Genomic DNA, 19,854 nt, shown 5'->3' on the forward strand with positions numbered 1-19,854 from the left:
AACTGTTGAAGCAGTCTCCTTATTTGTTTCTGGCCTTAACTGATCGTTCTGAAGTCCAATACATCTCATTTAAAACCAGAAAAATATTTTGGATGTGTAACACTTCATACTCTCATACCAAATAGCTGATGTGTTTCTTCCACTTTCGAAGCTTGCTTATTTAAAACCTAAATATCTTTCTGTCTTTTCTTGACAAATGTACTGATTTTCTGAGCAGTGACTTTTGTGAAGCAGTGGGATTGGGCTATGCTGCTGTAGAAGTGGCAAGTTTTGATACCCAATGTATCAGGCTGGCATTATCTGACTCATAGAAATGGTGAATTTTTGCTAGTGAGACTTAGAAAGAGGTGCTCTTGAGGAATGCTTCCTTAACCCGTAATAAAGTGCAGCTTTTCGAAGTGAGTTCAGTACAATCTTGGGACACAGCCTTAACTCCCTGTTTGGCATGAGGTTTGAAATTCAAGGAAATTATATTAGATCGTTTTGCCTTTTTTCCCCTTATGTGCATCCCTGTTCCCTATGTGCATCCATCGCTTCTATGAATCTATTCAACAAAATCTTACTCTGTTATGTGCATGGCTTCTGTAGAATCATCCTTACGGTAAAAGAAATAACCACTTTTAAAAAAAAAAAAAAACAACAAACAAACAAACCAACCAACCAAACAAAAACCCAAAAAACAAAACCTCTGTCCAACTGCTACTGTTTATGGCTGGTCTCTCCCCCCTCTCCAGATCTCAACCTTTCAAGAATTTAAAAATATTTCTTTAGAATACTGTGTATTACATAAACATATTATACATAATTTTTTTTCTGGTTTAATTATCTACTGTGTTAGGTGATTCAATGCCCCTCTATTCAAACTGGCGGTTGAAGGTGATGGAGCACAATCAAGGAGAGGCTCTACCTTTTCCACCTACTGGAGGCTGCTGGTCACCATTAGTGGATTACTTGCCTGAAACTTCTCCAGGCATGTCTCTTCACAGGTAACTGTTTTAACAATGCTGATGGCAATTCATTACATTTTAATTTGTGTTGTACAAATATAGTCATTTAAAGATAGCAGATTAAAAGACAGTAGATTTAAAGATATTAGATGGTACATTTTTTTTCTGCCGTTTTACTCACATGTCCAGCGGTTTAAGATTTGCCAGCTTTTTAATTTGGAGGACTGAAGTTTTACTGTTTTCATTATGAGCTTCCATCTTTTCCCTTATAGTACAACTTTGTGGATGTCTGTAGACTTAAGAAAGAATACTAGTAGCATATTAAGTTCTCACAGCTCTTCATAAAGTTCATGTCACATTCTTCTAACAAATTATTTCTTTGTTTTTAGATGCAATATAGCAGTGATCCTTTTGACTGACTTGATAGTTGACCACAGTGTAAAGGTGGAATGGGGAGGATACTTGCATCTTTTGCTTCATGCAATTTTTATAGGTAACTAAATTCTTACAGAAGTATGTCTAGTAACCTAAGAATTGCAGCTATTTATGTAGCTGTTCTTTTTCACGCTTGAAGTAATGTTTGACATTGTATTGAAATCTCATTAATTTGTTAATATTTACAATATTTTTTTTAAAATTGAACAGAATATTTTTCAACTTGATTAATACATAATTATAATATATAAATATATATACTTAAGAGGTGTTTGGAATGGTTTGGAAAAACTTTCTGTTGGAGCCACTTTTACCTCTTTCTCCTTGTAGAAAACACAGTAAAAGTCAGATTTTTCTCTTTGTTTCTCTGTGTAGTAATTTTTGTGCAGAATGCAGATTAAGTTCTTACTGCTGTGTGAGAAATGGGGATATATTAATGTTTGTTATACTGTATGCTTTTGTTTTTGTATCGAAACACTGAAAAAAAACATTGTTTAGTGAACTGTGTATCTATTATTTGGTGAAGTATAACAGACTAGTTTGAGTACAGTTATTTTGAAAATAATTTGTTTCAGCATGTCCTTCGAATGTAGTAAACCTTTTCCATTTTCCCTTTGTGTTAGGTTTTGACCACTGTCACCCTGAAGTCTATGAGCATTGTAAACGACTGCTTTTGCATCTGCTGATAGTGATGGGATCTGGCAGTAATGTCCAATCTGTAGCTTCTGTCCTTCTCAGAAACAGAGAGTTCAATGAGTCCAGGGTGCTTACTGTCAAGCAAACTACTCATTTAGATTATACTTTCACAGGTATGCTTTAGATTTATTAAGTGTTGCTTGTTAAAATGACATGGAAAGTCACCTTTTCTTCCAGGCATCGTTAGAATTTCTGGTTTTTGTAATATTTTTCTCAGCCCTTGGCATTAAAAGGTATTTCTTCAGATTTTAATTAAGTCAAAATGATTACAGTTCACGTTAACACTTTGTGCCTGGTCACTGAAGTAGGGAACACAGTTGAATGATTAAATAGTAGTGGAAACCATAGAGGGAGCTCTGTTTTGGATCTGTAATACAGCAGTTTTTATGATGCTGTTGAAAATAAAGGCGAAGAAGATACATCTCTTACTTGTTTATAGCAACTTTAAATTTCTGACTTTTGTCAGTTTTAATTGCATTGTTCAATAGGCTGTCAGAATTCTCCTTAGAGATACTACCTTTTAATATTCACCTTAATGTTACGATATTGTAAATATACAGGAAACTATATATTGTCTATATATCTCTTCATGAAAGCAATATTTTGGTAGTGTGAGTCTATTGTAATTTCTAAAGCAATGTGAAATAGTTAATTTTTTTGAAACCTAGTATTTCGTACTATTTCAGTAGGTGGCAGCATATTGCTATACAATCTCTTCATTCTGGTTTTGTTCACACCATAAGTGGTTTTGTCACTAACCAGAAATATTAATGTGTTTTGTGAATTTGATATTCTTAACAATGAGAAATTAAAAAGTGGGTACAGTGGAAGAATTCTTTATATAAACCTATTCACAGAACTTTACCAGTGCATCTATATGATGACCCATACAAACCAGTCCATTCCTAATCTTTACAGTTTTAGGTAAAATGGTCTAAATGTGACACAGTATTTTGCTATTGTTAAAACAAAAACATCTGATAGAAACTAGAATTAGACCAGGATCAAACATTTCCAGCTGATGATTAAGATAAAGTGATTACAGGTATGCATGCCTAGAGCAAAGTCATACAAGCTGATGTTAAATTTTATTTGAACCCGTTCAAACTTTGTGGCTCTGTAGAGTAAAAATTTATGACGGGTGTCAGTGAGTCTCAAGCTTAGGTACAATTGTTCCAGTCAGAGGTTTGCGACCCAGTTTTCCTTGCCCATTTACTTTCTCCCTGCACCTCATAGATAGATAGATAGAAGTGTAATGTGAGGAGTTACTGGAGTTGTATTTTATAGCCATGTCATTCTTTACACGGAGAGAAAAATCTTACAGCAGCAAGATTAACTTCAGAGAAACTTTTGTGCAGCTTAGAGTCAATTCACTAGCTAATCCTTAGCAATGAACACTATCAGTTACACTGGGACTAAGTTCTAAGAAAAAAGAAATATCTGCACCTTATTGGGAAGTAGTTTGTATCATTTGTCTCAACTTACTAAGATGAGATAGCTCAGAAGCTGATGAGCTGTCATATTACCAATACAAAATCAAACATAATACAGTGGTTTTGAAAAGGGATTTAGCAGTTCCTTATTAAGGGTCCATTCACATGAAGACCTTGCATATTATCAGACTTGTTGGTTTCACTGAAATTATTGTATCCATTAAATTATTCTTCTTATGTTTGCTAAGCTACTTTTTTTTTTTTAGAGGACTATTTTTTATTTCTATATATTTAATATTAACTGTCAACTTAAGAGTGCATAGTTGTATTTTTAAAAATTATTTATTTATTTCAGCAGGTGTTCATGATTTTATACCTGATTACCAGCCCTCCCCAATGACAGACTCAGGGCTTAGTTCAAGTTCTACCTCTTCTAGCATCAGTTTAGGAAATACAAGTGCTGCCATTTCTCAGCTGCATACCACAATCCTCAATGAGGTTGATATTTCAGTAGAGCAGGATGAAAAAGTGAAAACTCTTGTAGAATTTATTACCTCAAGGTAAGATTTCAATTTTTATTTTTGTCAAGACATGTATTTTGTGAAAATACGGCAAAAGCCTTGCTCGTTAGCATCAAGTTGTCTAATTTGGTCTGTGTTTTAACGCTGGTAAGAGAGAGTTTAATCCTGAAGTGGTTTTATGCAATACAGCCTATGAACATCTCTAACTTTCCAACAGTTTCAGAGAATTTTGGCCCCCATTTAATTTCCTGAGTGTTTAAAAGTCTTTTGCCATGTTCTGTGCAGGTCTGTTAGCTTTGCTTGCCACACAGTTTATAGAATTCCCTTTTCCATCTAAAGGATTAGGGCTGGAAGATGTAAAATTATTAGGGAGCTACAAGATTTGTATGGAGTTTTTTTATGGATTGCCTGGTAGTAATAGCTGACTATTGAAAAACCAGGAATTAGCAACAAAGAACATCTGTAAAACCATCAATGCTTTTACAGTTTGTACGATAGTTTATATAAAGCTTTTTCAAGATTGTGTAAATCTGAAATCCTGCTTATTTCTCAAAGCTTTTGATTACTTATGCTTTATATCAGCCTAAGTTTAGAATAGTGTGGTGTATTAACAGGAAGAAAATGGGAAGAAAGGAAGTTGTTCTAAGAAGTGTATAATGGTGTTAGTTGTACTGGTTCCTTGTTAGATAGCTAAATATTATCTAACAGAGAACATCTTTTCCTAAATTTATGCTGTTACTTCAGTTAGACCTGATATATTGCTTTTCAGCTTCTCTTAACTTCTTTTGTGTTGTTGTATAAGATTGGACAGTTGTCAAACTTCTTTCCAATTTATGTCCGCATTTCTAAATGCGGTCGGTAGTCGATCCTTTTGCGGTTAACCTTAAGCTTAAAATAACATTTAAATAATACTAGTGACAAAGGCTATGTTTTATATTCCGTTACATTCATTCTATTTTATATTTTTAGGAAAAGAGGTCCACTTTGGAATCATGAAGATGTTTCAGCCAAGAACCCCAATATAAAGAGTGCTGAACAGTTAACTGTGTTTTTAAAGCATGTGGTATCTATATTTAAACAGTCTAGCTCAGGTATGTTAGAAAACAGTCGATGCATGATAGAATGTCCAAGTCTGCTAAATAAACGAGTTTTTTTGAATGCCTGTAAATTTACAGGTTTATCTATAAAATCACTCTAGATGATCGCTTACTGCTTCTAAATAATAGATTTTTCTTGTGTATTGTACACTTCATGTTTCTGTTATGACAGATTTAAAAATTTTTAGAAATGAGATAAAATATCTTATTAATTTATTGTTGATACTCAGTATTCAAATTATAAATGTTTTATTCTCCACAAGTGTCTCCAGTATTAAGTATTATGGAATACAAGTTTATATGCCTGGAAAGATTTTTGAGAGTAATACTTCTTGAGAAAAATGTAGAAGATGAGAATATTTTAAAGTTAGGAATGATTTTGGCAATTTACTCTTCATTAAATTCAAGTGGTTTTGTTTTCTATGAAGCATTGTGTTGCTTGAGTATTTACTTCCTTTTATAGGAGGATTTCAATTGGAACACCGTCTCAGTGAAGTTGCTTTGCAAACTGCGCTTTCGTGCTCCTCTCGACATTATGCTGGGAGGTCCTTTCAGATTTTCAGGGCTCTGAAGCAGCCTCTTACTGCATCTACACTTTCTGATGTTCTCTCCAGACTACTAGAAACTGTTGGGGATGCAGGAGAAGAAGCTCAGGTATTTGAAATTTTCCCCCCACTTTATTATAAAGCCTAAATTGCATACTTCCATTATTATTTTAATGACAGTAAAATTTAAAAGCATTTTTATTCAGATGGGTTTTTATTTTTAAATAAAGATATTTCAAATATCAAAACAGTTTTAATCATGACACTTTCTAAATTTTCACCTAATTAAATGGTGAAAAGATGAGCTGTGCACATTCCATTCTACAGCAATAATGGTAGTTTGATATTTATTTATTTTTTAAAAAAAACCCTTCTCTTCCATAGTTAGAGAATCCTGAGATCAGCCATATAAAAAGTAATTTAGGAGGGTTTTTTATAAAGAACTTAACCTGATAATGTGTTAACAACCATCCAACATAGTGTCATTGTACATCTAAAGAATTGGATCTAATCTTTTAATACTGCAAAATGAGAGTCCAAATGACTCCATCCTTAAGACTGTCCTTAAAAATAATGCAAACCAGAATTAATTTTGTGAATATTTAGAAATCAGTTAAAGTTTTACCCTGTCTTGAGGCTATACTGCTAATTTGAGCTGTCTCATCAGGATTGTGTTCTAATTAAAGCATGAAATAATAATTTACTTACTGTTTATATATTTTTATATCACTACTTAGTAAATTTTCTGTGATGTGCATATTGCATAATTTATAATGACCTGTGGCTTTTCCCAGGGTTTTGTCATAGAACTGCTTCTGACCTTAGAGTCTGCTATTGATACATTGGCTGAAACCATGAAGCATTATGATCTGCTTTCTGCCCTTTCTCAGTAAGTTTTTTTATTAGTCAATCTACATTATACATTTTTATACATTTGAATTATTAAAGATCTGTATTACAACTGTAACAAAGTAATTTCTTGTTGTCTTTGCAGAATAGTTGCACCCTTACAGGAAAATCAGTTGCTCTTTTGTGTTTTTATCATTCTGCCTCAAGCAAAACCTGTAAGAATATAGATTTTCTGAAAAGGGTCTCTGCTATCTTTCCATCTTACCCTCTTGGGTCCAATTTTAAAAATAGAAAAAAAGGCTGTTCAGGGTGTTCCTTATGACTCAGTTCTAAAATGGTGTCAGTTCTTCTGAAACTTCTCAAAAATAAAGACACTGAGTACACTTAGACCCTTTCTTTTTTTTTTTCCCTCCTTTTTTTTTTTTTTTTAATCAGGGAGGTCTTATTTTTTTTTCCCCATATGTATGTATAATGAAGGTAATGGCACCAATCTTTAAAAGGTCATTTAAGATAATTTAAAGTTCACAGATGAAAGCTCTAGTAATGCATTAAATATTTTTATTCCAATGTTAATAGAGAAGAAATTTCTTCAGTAACAGCAAATGCTAGTCTGTGTTAGGCCTCAGTTTTGTTGTCCATATATGAGAGAAGTGTAATTGAACAGTCTGAGTCATTTGTGTGTCTCATTAGTCTGAGTGGTTAGCTCAATGACTTTTTATCAAACTGAAAAAAAAAATCCCTACAGGAATCTAGAGGCATCTTTATTTGTTTGACTCCATGGCAAATTTTTTGAAAATGTTGAGGTTTCTAGGAATATATTAAATTTCTCTGTATCAGAACAGGAAACTTTCTAGGTCGGGTACTTTAGACAAATATAAGATAATAAGTAAATAATTTCATTTATTAATTCACTCATTCTTTACCTTTATCACATCTATAAGTAAGTTGGAATGCTAGATCTTAATTTACAGGTAATATTTTACATGCTATAGGCTGTTTTTTTTTTGTTTCACTGAATTGTTATGTAATTATTCTGATAATCTGAGATTGTAACAATAAATTTGTTAGTAGAGACAATGGGATGCTATAGTCTTGCCCTTATGCTGTAAGGATGTTTTAGTAATACATACATAAAAATTCTGTATTCACTCAGTGTGTATATATCTGATTAGTATAACATATTTCTCCTGTCTTCCCTTTTTCTAGACTGTATATTGTTGAAGTATTTTGCGTGGAATAATACGTAATACTGATTTTTCTTTTAGAACCTCGTACCATGATTCTGTAATGGGAAACAAGTATGCAGCTAACAGGAAAAGCACTGGACAGATAAATCTAAGCACAAGTCCCATTAATAGTGGCAGTTGTTTGGGATACTACAGCAATACAAGGAGTAATTCTTTGAGACTGAATTTAATCAGTGAGCGGAGAGGCGACCGTCGACGAAGCAACACACTGGATATAATGGATGGAAGGATAAATCATGGTGGAAGTTTGGCAAGGACTAGAAGCCTTTCCTCCCTGAGAGAGGGAGGAATGTATGATGTGCAGCCCACTACTGACCCTGTCAACTTGATGGCCACCATATTTTGGATTGCAGCTTCGTTGCTAGAGTCAGATTATGAGTATGAATACCTTTTGGCTCTCAAGCTACTCAACAAGCTTCTTATTCACTTGCCTCTGGATAAATCAGAGAGTCGGGAAAAGATAGAAAAGGTGCAGAATAAACTGAAATGGAATAACTTTCCAGGCCTTCAGCAGCTTTTCCTAAAAGGTTTTACTTCAGCATCTACACAAGAAATGACAGTTCATCTCCTCAGTAAACTAATCACAATTTCCAGACATGCTTTGGTGGATCCTTCTCAGTTAGCAGGTATCTTTAGTACCTATATATATGTAATTAAAATGTTTGGTTTTTTTTTTAAATCAAATTAAGTGTAATCAAAATCAGTAGTTATTATGCATTTGCCTTTTAAAAAACACCCTTCAGTTAAATGTTTTTTTGCAGTTATCGATATTACGGTGCTAGATAGTGGCAATACATTGCAGACTATGATTATCTGCCAGGAAATACTAAAATAATTGATTATTAACTTAGTTTAAACTTGCTTGCAAGTTTTAAGAGCACATGTATTATATTTCATGATCTTGTGCTAAATAGCTCAATAGTACTATTTCAAACATTTGCACATTTTTAAAATGATGTGACTGTACTGCATAAAGTTATGCAGTTTCATGACAGTTTTGCTTAACTGGACTGGTGATTATTTTATTTTCCTCTTACGCATATTTGTACCTATACACTGACACATTTATATACCTTCTACATTCATACACACTTAGGTACATGGATATGTGTATATAATTTATATATCTGTATGAATGTATGTGTATCATGCTCTAAGGGTTATTAAATACCAGAAAACTGTTATATGCTCACATAATTCCACATTAAATTAAGTCATATTAAAATCATTAGGGCTTATATAACTGTGTTTATGTATGTGTTTAGGATTTCCGCTAAACATCTTGTGCCTACTTCCTCATCTGATCCAACATTTTGATAATCCAACTCAATTCTGTAAAGAAACAGCTGACAGAATAGCAAAGGTATGTAAAATGATGCTTGGGGAGTATCCAGGATTTTATTGCTTACATTGCTCTATTTTTCTGCTCCCTTATGCAATACTTTCACATGATTGTAATAGTCTCATAGGAATAATGATAAAAAGGTGTATTTTAAAGATGTGATCTAGTCCTGATTTATATAGTTGATCAACCCCTGAGTTTGTCTATAAAACCCTGCATTTTTTGATTTCTTTAAACTTCAGGTGTAAAGAACAAGTTTACTTATTAATGATATCAGTTACTTTTTCTTACTTATGTGATTTTGCAGCTTGTAATTTTAAATACAAACTTAATCAATTTTTAAGCATGCTTCCTAATTTACTTACAGTAAGGAAATGATCCTTACTTTTCAGACTGGTAGGTAGGGAAGAAAAGGTGCTACGTTCTTTCTATTACTTGTGCACAGTGATTAACCTTAGAATATTTCTGAACTGTAGTGTCTGTTACAGCAGTGCATGGTGCACACCAGCATTTTCCGGCCAGGCTGGTGGTACGCTGCCCTGACAGCCTGCATTGCATTTTAAGGAAGAATGTGGAAAGAGGAATAGGAAAGTGCCGTCTGAAATAGCTGATGCACTTTTATAGCCTCTGGCTTCCCAAACTGTGATACGTAAATTGCTTAACTGTGTGCAAGCCACCTGAAAGGAATACATGGCTGATGCAAATCCAGAAATTACTGTTGTCCCTTAAATACCTGCGATACTAGCTAGGAGTGCTAGTTAAAGTAAGTTTGGTATGAGTAGTAGATGAACTTGGAGCGTGGATGCTACAGCACCACTACTGCAGATATTACTGCCTTCGCAAATACAAGCCCTCGTAGCTCTGATAAATGGAATATTAGTGGGCAAGGGCTGGTCTAGGCTTAAAAGAAAAAGGGTGAATGATAAAGCTGGAGAGACAGGTCAAGGCTTATGAACGCCTACTGGGTGCAGTTGCCCATTCAGGGGCATGCAACTAAATTTTTGTTATTTAAACCTGATGCATTCATTTATTTATTTTAAAAAGCAGTTTAAGTCTCTTAGCTAATTCTCTCTACTAGTTTTTTAGTGGGTTGCCAGGTTCTAAAATTCAAAAGAAACTGTAGATGTTGCTTGTATGATTAGTTTGATTTCAGTGACTGGAAAATACAGTGAAACATGAGAAAAGTGCATAATGACTTGTGAATGCTTAGATTAAAAATTTGTCATTTCTAATACAATTAAATAGGCTTTTTGCTTTTCAGGTTTGTGCAGAGGAGAAATCACCAACTCTTGCCAATCTGGCTCATATGATGAGTTTATACAGTACACACAGTTATTCCAGAGACTGTTCTAACTGGATTAATGTAGTGTGTAGATATTTGCATGACTCTTTCTCAGATGCCACATTTAACCTCGTAACATATCTTGCAGAGGTAATTTTTTAATAAAAATCTGTCTCATGTTGACAATCCGTGATCAACATTACATTTACTCATTGCCGATTTTTCATGGTTCTTAATAGTGGAGGGGGAAAAAGCACATATTCCCTAATGGGAGAATAGTAATAAAATGTTCTAGTATGTAAAAAAGGGATGACTACTGTCATTTTGGAATGCAACAATTTAAATGTGCCTTGACAATCACTTATCCCTTTTTATGATAGTGTTTAGTAATAGATATTCATGTAGTACAGAATATAACTAAAATGTACACGCTGTCTTGGCTTTAGCAAAATAGTGCAAATTTTAAGATACCTTTTTTAGCCAAATACACATTTAAAGATGTTCTTATCACAACCTAAAAACTAATTTGAAAGTTCAGTTTGTAACTATTGCACAGTATATAATCAAAGATCATTTAAATTATAGAATTCAGTATATGATTCTGCCAGTCATTCATACAGGAAAACTGATACTACATTTGAAAAAGTACCTCAAGTGAAAAGCTTGCAGAGCTTGTCCTTAAAGTATATAACTTCAAATTTATGATGATGTGTTTTAAAATATTATTGCATTTTTTGTGAATGAATTTATAGGTACATATTTTGTTTGTAAGCTTAGGCATACTAGCCTTCTCTAAGGTGTAGATGTAATTGTTTTTCATGAGGCTTTGAGATTTCGAATTTGTATGAACACTTCTATTTAGTGAGAAGTATTTTATTATTAGATACTTCAGATCTGTGCTAACATGTCAAAAGTCAGGGAAAAAACCTGAATTAGGACAGAGATCATTGTTCTATTGCATTACTTTTTTAAAAATGCTAAAATAAAATTTTGAAAAACGTATAGTGCTACACAAGTTTCTTGAAGGGAAAAGTAAATATGTATTAAAGTAGACTATGTTTTAATGTTTATTTTCACTTTTTTCTACCATCAAAGGCTCTAATTAAATTCTGTATTTTTAAAAACTTTTTTTTTTTAGCTGTTAGAGAAAGGGTTATCCAGTATGCAACAGTCCTTACTGCAGATCATTTACAGTCTTCTGAGTCATATTGACCTATCCACAGCACCAGTGAAGCAGTTTAATTTGGAAATCATAAAAGTTATTGGTAAATATGTTCAGGTAGGTATTCTGAAAAACTATAAAAGCCTTTGTACTTATTATCAAAGTGGTAGTGAAATTACACTTCGCTTTTTTTTTTTTTTTGAGAATTAATTTATTTCAGGTGTCAACATAGCTGTTCAAAGTCAGATTCCATAGTATTTTATTTTCTGTGCTATGTACTTAATTCATTATATGCTTATGTATTTGTCCAATTTGATTTACATCTTGTGGGACAAGTTACCTGAATGAATATGCATCTATTTACAGATCTGGGCAACTCTGCATATGCAATTATAGCAGATGATCCTTGAACTGTTTAAATACAAGGAAATGTTTACTGCTAAACACTGTGCATATGTTTTTTTTAAGTGTGTATGTTTTCAAAAGGAAGTTTTACAGTCAAATGCATGTTTAAATCACTTTCACTAATATATCTGTGAGGAGCATTAAGGTACACCTTAATGAATTTGAGTGCATTTTTTATTAAAGTAACTCCCCGAAAGATGAACAATAGTGTTTTGCCGTAGGTAATTTGATCCTTTGTACTTGGAACACAATTTACTGAAAATCTATTTCATGAACGAAGGTCTAGCATCTTGCTGAAAGAAAATGCCTGGAGCATAAAACCTTTTTGGTGCACTACATTCTCTTTTCTTTCCCCCTCCTTTTCTTTTTTTCTGAATTCCATTATTGCCAAATGTACTTCAGTCACATGGTTTAATCATAATTAACCAGGAAAAGTAGTGTTCCTGGATGTTTTGTTATTGATGGATATGTACTTTAGATATTGTGCTCCTGTCAGAGTGCATTAGGCAAAATGGAATTATTAGCATAACTATGGTTTTCATGGCCTGACAACTGCTTCCTTCGCTTCTAAACTTTATCTGAGCTTTCTGCACAATCCCACACTAGCATGGAATGGAATCTTAGTTAGAAGATGTACACTATCAAAATAATAGTGCTAGTGAAAAAAATATTCCAGAAAAGCCTATGTGTTTTGACACAATAAAACACATTGCTATAGATGACAAAAGAAGAGACCATAAATGAACATGTTTTGTTTAAATGTGGTGCTACTAAGCTGATCTTTTTTAGTCCTCTGCAGTCACAATGCATCTTAATAACTTTAAATTGCTACAGGATGGTTCAAGTTTGAGACTACTTTTTTGTATGTTTATGATGCACAGAAAATCGGGAGATTGTTGAAGACTCTCATTACCTACAAAGAAGCATATACTACTTAGAGCCTTGAAACTGATTATTTTTTTTTAATGCAATAAAAATATGTTAACAAACATGGCATCCTAATTAAAAAAAATTAACACAAAACCAAACCCAACCCCAAAAAACCCCAGAGGTCCTGCTAATTTCAAGAACTGGAAGATTCAAATTTCAGGTAGAATCCTAACATTTTTAGGAATGTGAATCTTAACACTCCCACTTTTAGTGCAAGTCTCTTCTGTGATCCACTCCACAATCTCTGTAGTTGAAACCAGTGAATTATTTACATACCTTAATCATCTTTCTAAGGAGAGTGCACTTAACTCGGGCTCTGCCTATTATAGAATCAGAATGGTTTGAGTTGGAAGAGCCCTTTAGAGGTCATCTAGTCCAACCCCCTGCAAGGAGCAGGGACATCTCCAACCAGATCAGGTTGCTCAGAGCCCCGTCCAACCTGGCCTTGAATGTTTCCAGGGACGGGGCATCCACCACCTCTCTGGGCAACCTGTTCCAGTGTTTCACCATGCTTATTGTAAAATTTTTTTTTCTTTATGTGCAGTCTGAATCTACCTCCTTCTGCTTTAAAACCCTTACCCCTTGTCCTGTCAGAACAGGTCCTGCTCATTCAGTTCTCATACTTTTGGCCTAGGTTTTTTAAGCACTCTGATGATTTGATAGTATATTAAAACCTTGTAAATGTTTTTGCCTTTTTTTTTTAAGATCTTTGAAATGCATGAGAAAATATAAAGCACAAAATATTTTTGTCTGTTTCAAATTCAGTTTACTCTGCCCATAAGTGTAAAATAATTAAAGATGCCAGGAGCTGAAAGTTGTTTTACTTTTAAATGCTCTCAGTTTTTATCTTCTGGGGCTTGAAGGGCAGTTACTTCACACAGTGGTTAAAAAACACAGTGTAAATACAGGGAGCAAGGGACATGATGGTACAGGATCTGATGTGAATGACACTGTGACCTGGAGCTAGTGAGCTTGCCTGGCTGGACTTGACCACCCTGGGATAACCTGATGCCTTGCTGCTGCCTTCCTGGCACTTCAAAGCTGCCCACCTATGCTAGCACCATGCAGCCACGTGTAGAAGATTATAGAGCTGGTCTGGGGAATCTTGCAATGAAGCAGTGCAAAATTCTACTGTCTATTAAAAATGATTGTCCTGTTTGAAGTAATTGTTTTGTGATTTGTGTATGTTCTTTAGAGTCCGTATTGGAAGGAAGCCCTTAATATTCTGAAACTGGTGGTCTCCCGATCAGCAAGCCTTGTTGTACCTAATGATATTCCAAAGTCTTATGGAGGTGATATAGGTTCTCCTGAAATCTCCTTCACAAAAATTTTTAATAATGTCTCAAAGGAGCTCCCTGGGAAGACCTTAGATTTTCATTTTGATATATCAGAGGTAATTGTTATATTTAAATTGCAATGCAATAATGACTTTCTGTTGTAAACTCAGATTTGTTTTCTTTTAGCCTTCTGCATTTATATGTTTTAAAATAAATACCTTTTTTTAAGAATGGCAGATATTGGAAATTTTACATACATGTAATTAGAGTCGTACTGAAAGATAAACTTTTAATTATTTTGTGTTTTGCCTTTTTTCCCCTTTGAATATCTAGAGAGTTAATTACTGAAATTCAATAGGATTATTCTCAAGGATGTTTTTGCTGTGTCAGAGAGCAGGCTAATAATGCAGCTGACTGCTGCGTGCAGCTGAATGTTCCAGACTTTCATCAAATGAAGGGTTGAGTGTTCAAGGGCTGAGAGGATTAAAACTCTGTACCACAGTTTTTGGTGTGACTTTGAAAGGAGGAGAAAATGTAGAAGAGGGAATACAATACACCTCTATATTAGGTGGACACAACTGGAGAAAAACCTCCTGTTAAAAACACCTCTGCCCCCCAATTAGTGTTTGTTAGAACTGAAAGCACTATATTAACACAGCTGATACTTGTCCTCTGTCAGAAAAGAGGAACATAGCCAAATGACTGCAGTATAATGTAGCAATGTGAAAATTGTAGAAACTTTAGAAGTAGTCAAAAATAAGGGCTCCTGGTTGAAGCTGATGCTAGATAATGATTGGAGATACAGATGTCTTAGGAGCACTGCTTAAATTGGTAAGTGAATTCCTTACTGGAAATTTCAGTGCAAGCTCATAACTGAAAGACAAGATGAATTCCCCCAGAGTTCACTGGAGTAGTATTTGCTGTCAAAACAGCTGAATTTGATCTTTGGTTTTCAAAAGTGTGCATGTGTTAGTGCAGTTGCTGGTCTGTGGAAACAATTTGTTCATGTCTGTGAATGATTTTATAGAGAAGCTTTGTATCTTTAAACACAGTTGTTTTTAAAGTGTCTTTAAAAATATAACTAGATTGTCAGCATAAAACTTGCATAATTCAAAAAACACATGTTGGCAGAATAGCGGTCTGTTGCATAGAGAAGAAGTATTCAGCTTTGTATTTGCTCGTGTACCAATGATTTGTGGATTAGGCATGGGCTTCATAGAATGCTTAAAAACAAACAGACAAATCCTCATACATTTTATATAATACTAAATTCTGAAATCAAATGTGTAGTCTTTACTAATATGGATTTGAATTTTAAGAGAGTATTTGTTGTCTTTGATAGACACCAATTATTGGGAATAAGTATGGTGATCAACACAACGCAGCTGGTAGAAATGGGAAGCCAAAAGTCATTGCTGTCACCCGGAGCACTTCTTCGACTTCATCAGGCTCCAATTCAAACGCATTAGTTCCTGTCAGCTGGAAGAGACCACAACTATCTCAGGTACATTGTGTCTCAAGCACATGATATGTATATTACAGACAGTGTTTATAAATGTATTTAAAAAATAGGTGAAATGTAGCTTGAAGTCTGTACTGTGTCTTAGCAAAAGAATAAATGAATATAGCATAAAGTAAAAGCTAATACTGGTGAAAAGAAAAAAATGGTAAGATTATTTTTAGATGATGTCAGCATGCAAGATGACTACTTAAAAATGCAGATGTTTTACATTGTTACATGGACCTCCAGCAGATGCCTAGCTATGTGATTTTCTTTCATATATTTTTCAGAGAAGAACTAGGGAGAAGCTAATGAACGTGCTTTCTCTGTGTGGTCCAGAATCTGGTCTTCCCAAGAATCCTTCAGTAAGTGGTGATGGTGATTTGTTTTGGTTTTTAAATTCTGGTAGTGAGAATGCTGCTGTATTTTCAGGTATTGATAAAGTTACGAAGAACAATTTTTGACAAACTGATTTTGGTTCAATAATTCACAAATCCAATCAAACAATTTAAAAGAGAAGGAAGCACGAGTAATGAATTACTGTTATTCCTCAAGAAGTCCCGTGGGCACTGTTCTTTACTACATAGGTTTCAAAACAGTATTTAAATTCAGCCAAAACTAATGTTGCCATCTCAGTGAATTTAGGTCAGTCTTATAGGGGGAAGACTATGTGGTTTAAAGCAAAGATAAATCACTAGGATTAATTCTTAATTTTTATCTTATGTGGTTATCAAAACAAGATTTTTTCAAAAGTCTTTGGATTGGAACTCAAATCTTTCCTCTCCAGATTAAATTAGTTGACTACTAAGGAGCTCCATTGATCAGACTAATCCTTAATACTTTTTCTCAACATTTTACATTCTTCACAGAAGAGCAGGACTACAATGCCACTCCAGAGTAGTGTGTTGGGTGTTTGAGGCTGCACATACAAATTTTAATTTTCTTGCCTAGAGGAGAGGCTTGAACTAGGTCTCCCCTCTTCTGAGTAAATCTCTATCTAGTCATTTATAAATAAGATGTGCTTTAGTGAGAAGGGGCAGCAATGTCTGAGGACTGCAAGGGTGTTGATGCTGTATTGAAAATACCACAGGATCCATTGAAAATAACCAGTGGAGCACATGACTTCAGACCAACTAACATGGGTATCAGTAGGGACAATAGTCTTAACTATTGAGTAGAAATAGGCCGATGGTGTTACTTGTACATATGGCACAGGAAAGACCCCCACTGGCAGACTAAGCTTAATGGTGGTGATGACATACAGAGCTTTTAAAAGAAAGTGAGTAGCCTACCTTGGTTATAATCTAGAATACTGTTTTTTATTGTGACATAGAAGTTCTTAGCTGGGGAAAAACATTGATGGGAGGTGGATCTTTAGTGGAGGAGGTGAAAATAAATAAAATTAGATGCCTGAAACTGAAAATGGAAATAAACAGCAAATTGTAGTTAGTGAAGATTGTCATCACTGGAAGCCAGCGTTGGATGCCTTTTTAAAGGTATACAATCCTTCCATAGAAATTGGTAGGTGAAAATAATGTGGCCTGTGTCATGTGGATGATTATTATGATGGATTTGTTGTTCTTAAATTTGACTAATATTGTGACTAAAATGAGGGTTCAGGGATATATATTTTTTTCTCTCTATTTGTACCTTTGCAGCTCTCAGTTACATTAAGGAGAGAATGATATTGCTAGTTTAAAGGTGTAGTTTAAAATCCAACCTAGTCTTGAAACAAATTGCAGTCTGTGCTTGCCCTAGTATTGTCATTACAGTGGTAAGCTGACTGCCACTAATGCCATTAAATTGCTGGATGCAGGATAGCTGACTTTAGGAGTTTCAGAAGTTGGAAGTTTTTATTTCTATTTTTACCCGTATCTGCAGGTTGTGTTTTCTTCTAATGAAGACTTGGAAGTTGGAGATCAACAAACCAGTCTTATTTCAACCACAGAAGAAGTGATTCAGGAGGAGGAAGTGGCTGTGGAAGACAATACCAGTGAACAACAATTTGGAGTTTTTAAAGACTTTGACTTTTTAGATGTTGAATTGGAAGATGCAGAGGTGAGACCTTGGGATTTCTTCTGTGTATTTCCATTTGAGAATGTTTTAAAAATTAGGTTATGTTGGTGCAATTCTAAGGAATTGGCAGCTTTTCTGACTAATCCAATTGGGAAGAATTTATGACATGATTGAACTTAACTTGCATGATAAAGAAACCTGTGTCACAAACTTTGCAGTGTTAAGTTGTTGCAAATTGTTGAGTGTGTTTTGCGTGAGGGTTGGGATTTTTTGGGCCAGGTTAAGTGACTTAATCTGAAAGTGAAGTGATACGACAGTATAAGACAATGACAGGATGAACACCTGGGTGTGATGCAGTAGAAAACTTAATTATGGAACAATATGTTAGGAAAATGGCATAACCATTGTTCCTGGTATGTTTCTGCATTTTGAAAAGATGAGGAATAGCTTTCAAAGTTATAAACTGTATGATGTACGATCTCATTATATATGATTGACTTTGTCACCATAATTGCTTGCATTGACTTTTACATTATATCTGCTTTGTTGCAGTTCTTACATTTCCTCCACTTCTCCTCCTGTCAAAAAAGAGAGAGGGGAGGTAAAACAAAATTAAATATTGAGAAATACTAAAGATTCTGTTAATAGTTGTTACTTGTTTGGGATAGATAAAAGGTTTCGGTCCAGAATTTGCTAAAGCTTAAAAGTAGGACTGTAAAAGGTCTGGGGAGAAGAAATCAAATGCTTTGTGGGTTTTTTTCAGTGCTTTTGTTACAGTCTATACAAAATAATGAATTAGGTAGATCATGAGTTGTGACTTGCAGGTCATGAGTCAACAAGCTACTAAAAAGTGTATCTGCCTATCTAAACCCTAAGATTGTTCTTCTCCTGATTAGCCTAGCCCTTTTCCCCCTAATACTTTACTTATATCTCATTTTCTTCATGCTACCTGTGTATTGCTTCACTTCAGCCAATAATATTTGCATCTTCTAGGAAAAGTACAGGCTCATTATGGTCTGTTGCACATATATTTATGTGACCACACACTATACAGATACAATTTCCTATATTGAATGCAAGTAGTCAAACAGTTCAGAATCGTCAAGGCTCAACAGTAGTAAAATATTATTTTAACACTATATCGAGCTTTGCAGGTAGGATGCCAAAAGTTGAAAACTTTGCCAAACGAAGTTAAAGATTAACTTAATTATTTTCTGTATTATTTTAATAGCAGGTCATAATGAAGAAAAGACAGTTTCTTTCTCATTAGTTGCCTGTATGCAACATGTAGTGCTATGCTTGCAAAAAAAAAAAGTACAACTTGTACTAATTTAGGGTATTACATATAAATTGTGCACTTGATATAAGAGCTGCCTAGTTCTGCACCAAAAATATAAACATATAGAATGTTCTTTGTTGCTAATAATTAAATGTCAACAGTATGAACTGGGGCTTTTACATTAAAATCTGAGTAATATTCAAGTCAAATTCAAGTGCTTCAGCCCACAGAAGTAGTACTTTGTTGTTGTTGGGATTCTTTTGCTTTGCCATACCTTTTTATCTTTTTTGGAACAAACCAAATCACTAAGAGAGAAAGAGACTACAAAATGTTTAGTTTTCTTTGCATATTTAATGTGTTGTGATGATCTCTTAAGTCACCACAAGAGATCCTCTGTTAGAGTGGTTTTGGAACCCATACTTCCACGTTTGGAGGTAGATGCGGGATTTTTAGAACCGATTGTAGACTGGTGAAGTGAACCGATCAGATTTTCCATCTTACTTAGATGAATTGTTGAAGGTTGACTAAGTGCTTGAGAAAATCAGAGATAATTATTGTACTTGTGAATTAAAACACTCGTGTTTAAGATATGGATTTCACTTAGGCTGGATGTTTGAAACCCAAGTATCCCAGCTTTTAAATGTGCAAACAGAAGGGATCCAGTTATTGATGTTTAGGGTGCATTTCGTAAAACTGACACAAAGTAGCTGGTAAAACAGTTAATGAAGACATTTCTACAACCTTTATATAATTAGTGTTGCTGGTGCTTTGTCAGTTGGATGTGATCAGTTTAGATTCATCTGTGTTAGTTAAAGAACTTCATCTAATGTTTGTTGAAACAGTTGCTTTATGTGTTATGCTAGAGAAAATGTATCATAAGCATGCTGGTT

The 19,854-nt window shown here is 34.3% G+C and overlaps 1 protein-coding gene across 9 annotated transcripts in view; it reads left to right on the plus strand.

The window, feature by feature from the left end:
- Positions 1-19,854, plus strand: part of FRYL (FRY like transcription coactivator) — a 170,472-nt gene that overhangs the window by 124,026 nt on the left and 26,592 nt on the right. For 6 of the 9 annotated variants that reach the window (XM_086746677.1, XM_086746671.1, XM_086746674.1 and 3 more), the window contains 15 exons: positions 839-986; positions 1,337-1,440; positions 2,006-2,191; positions 3,867-4,071; positions 5,002-5,123; positions 5,593-5,783; positions 6,469-6,563; positions 7,789-8,396; positions 9,036-9,133; positions 10,374-10,544; positions 11,533-11,673; positions 14,087-14,284; positions 15,511-15,672; positions 15,960-16,034; positions 17,551-17,727. In XM_086746677.1, the coding sequence (XP_086602803.1) occupies positions 839-986; positions 1,337-1,440; positions 2,006-2,191; positions 3,867-4,071; positions 5,002-5,123; positions 5,593-5,783; positions 6,469-6,563; positions 7,789-8,396; positions 9,036-9,133; positions 10,374-10,544; positions 11,533-11,673; positions 14,087-14,284; positions 15,511-15,672; positions 15,960-16,034; positions 17,551-17,727 (2,681 nt within the window). The remainder of the gene's footprint in view (positions 1-838; positions 987-1,336; positions 1,441-2,005; positions 2,192-3,866; positions 4,072-5,001; positions 5,124-5,592; positions 5,784-6,468; positions 6,564-7,788; positions 8,397-9,035; positions 9,134-10,373; positions 10,545-11,532; positions 11,674-14,086; positions 14,285-15,510; positions 15,673-15,959; positions 16,035-17,550; positions 17,728-19,854) is intronic. The other 3 variants (XM_086746672.1, XM_086746680.1, XM_086746676.1) reach the window with 2 other exon arrangements.

Source organism: Chlamydotis macqueenii, chromosome 4 (assembly GCF_036417535.1).
Source record: "Chlamydotis macqueenii isolate bChlMac1 chromosome 4, bChlMac1.mat, whole genome shotgun sequence".
NCBI lineage: Eukaryota > Metazoa > Chordata > Aves > Otidiformes > Otididae > Chlamydotis > Chlamydotis macqueenii.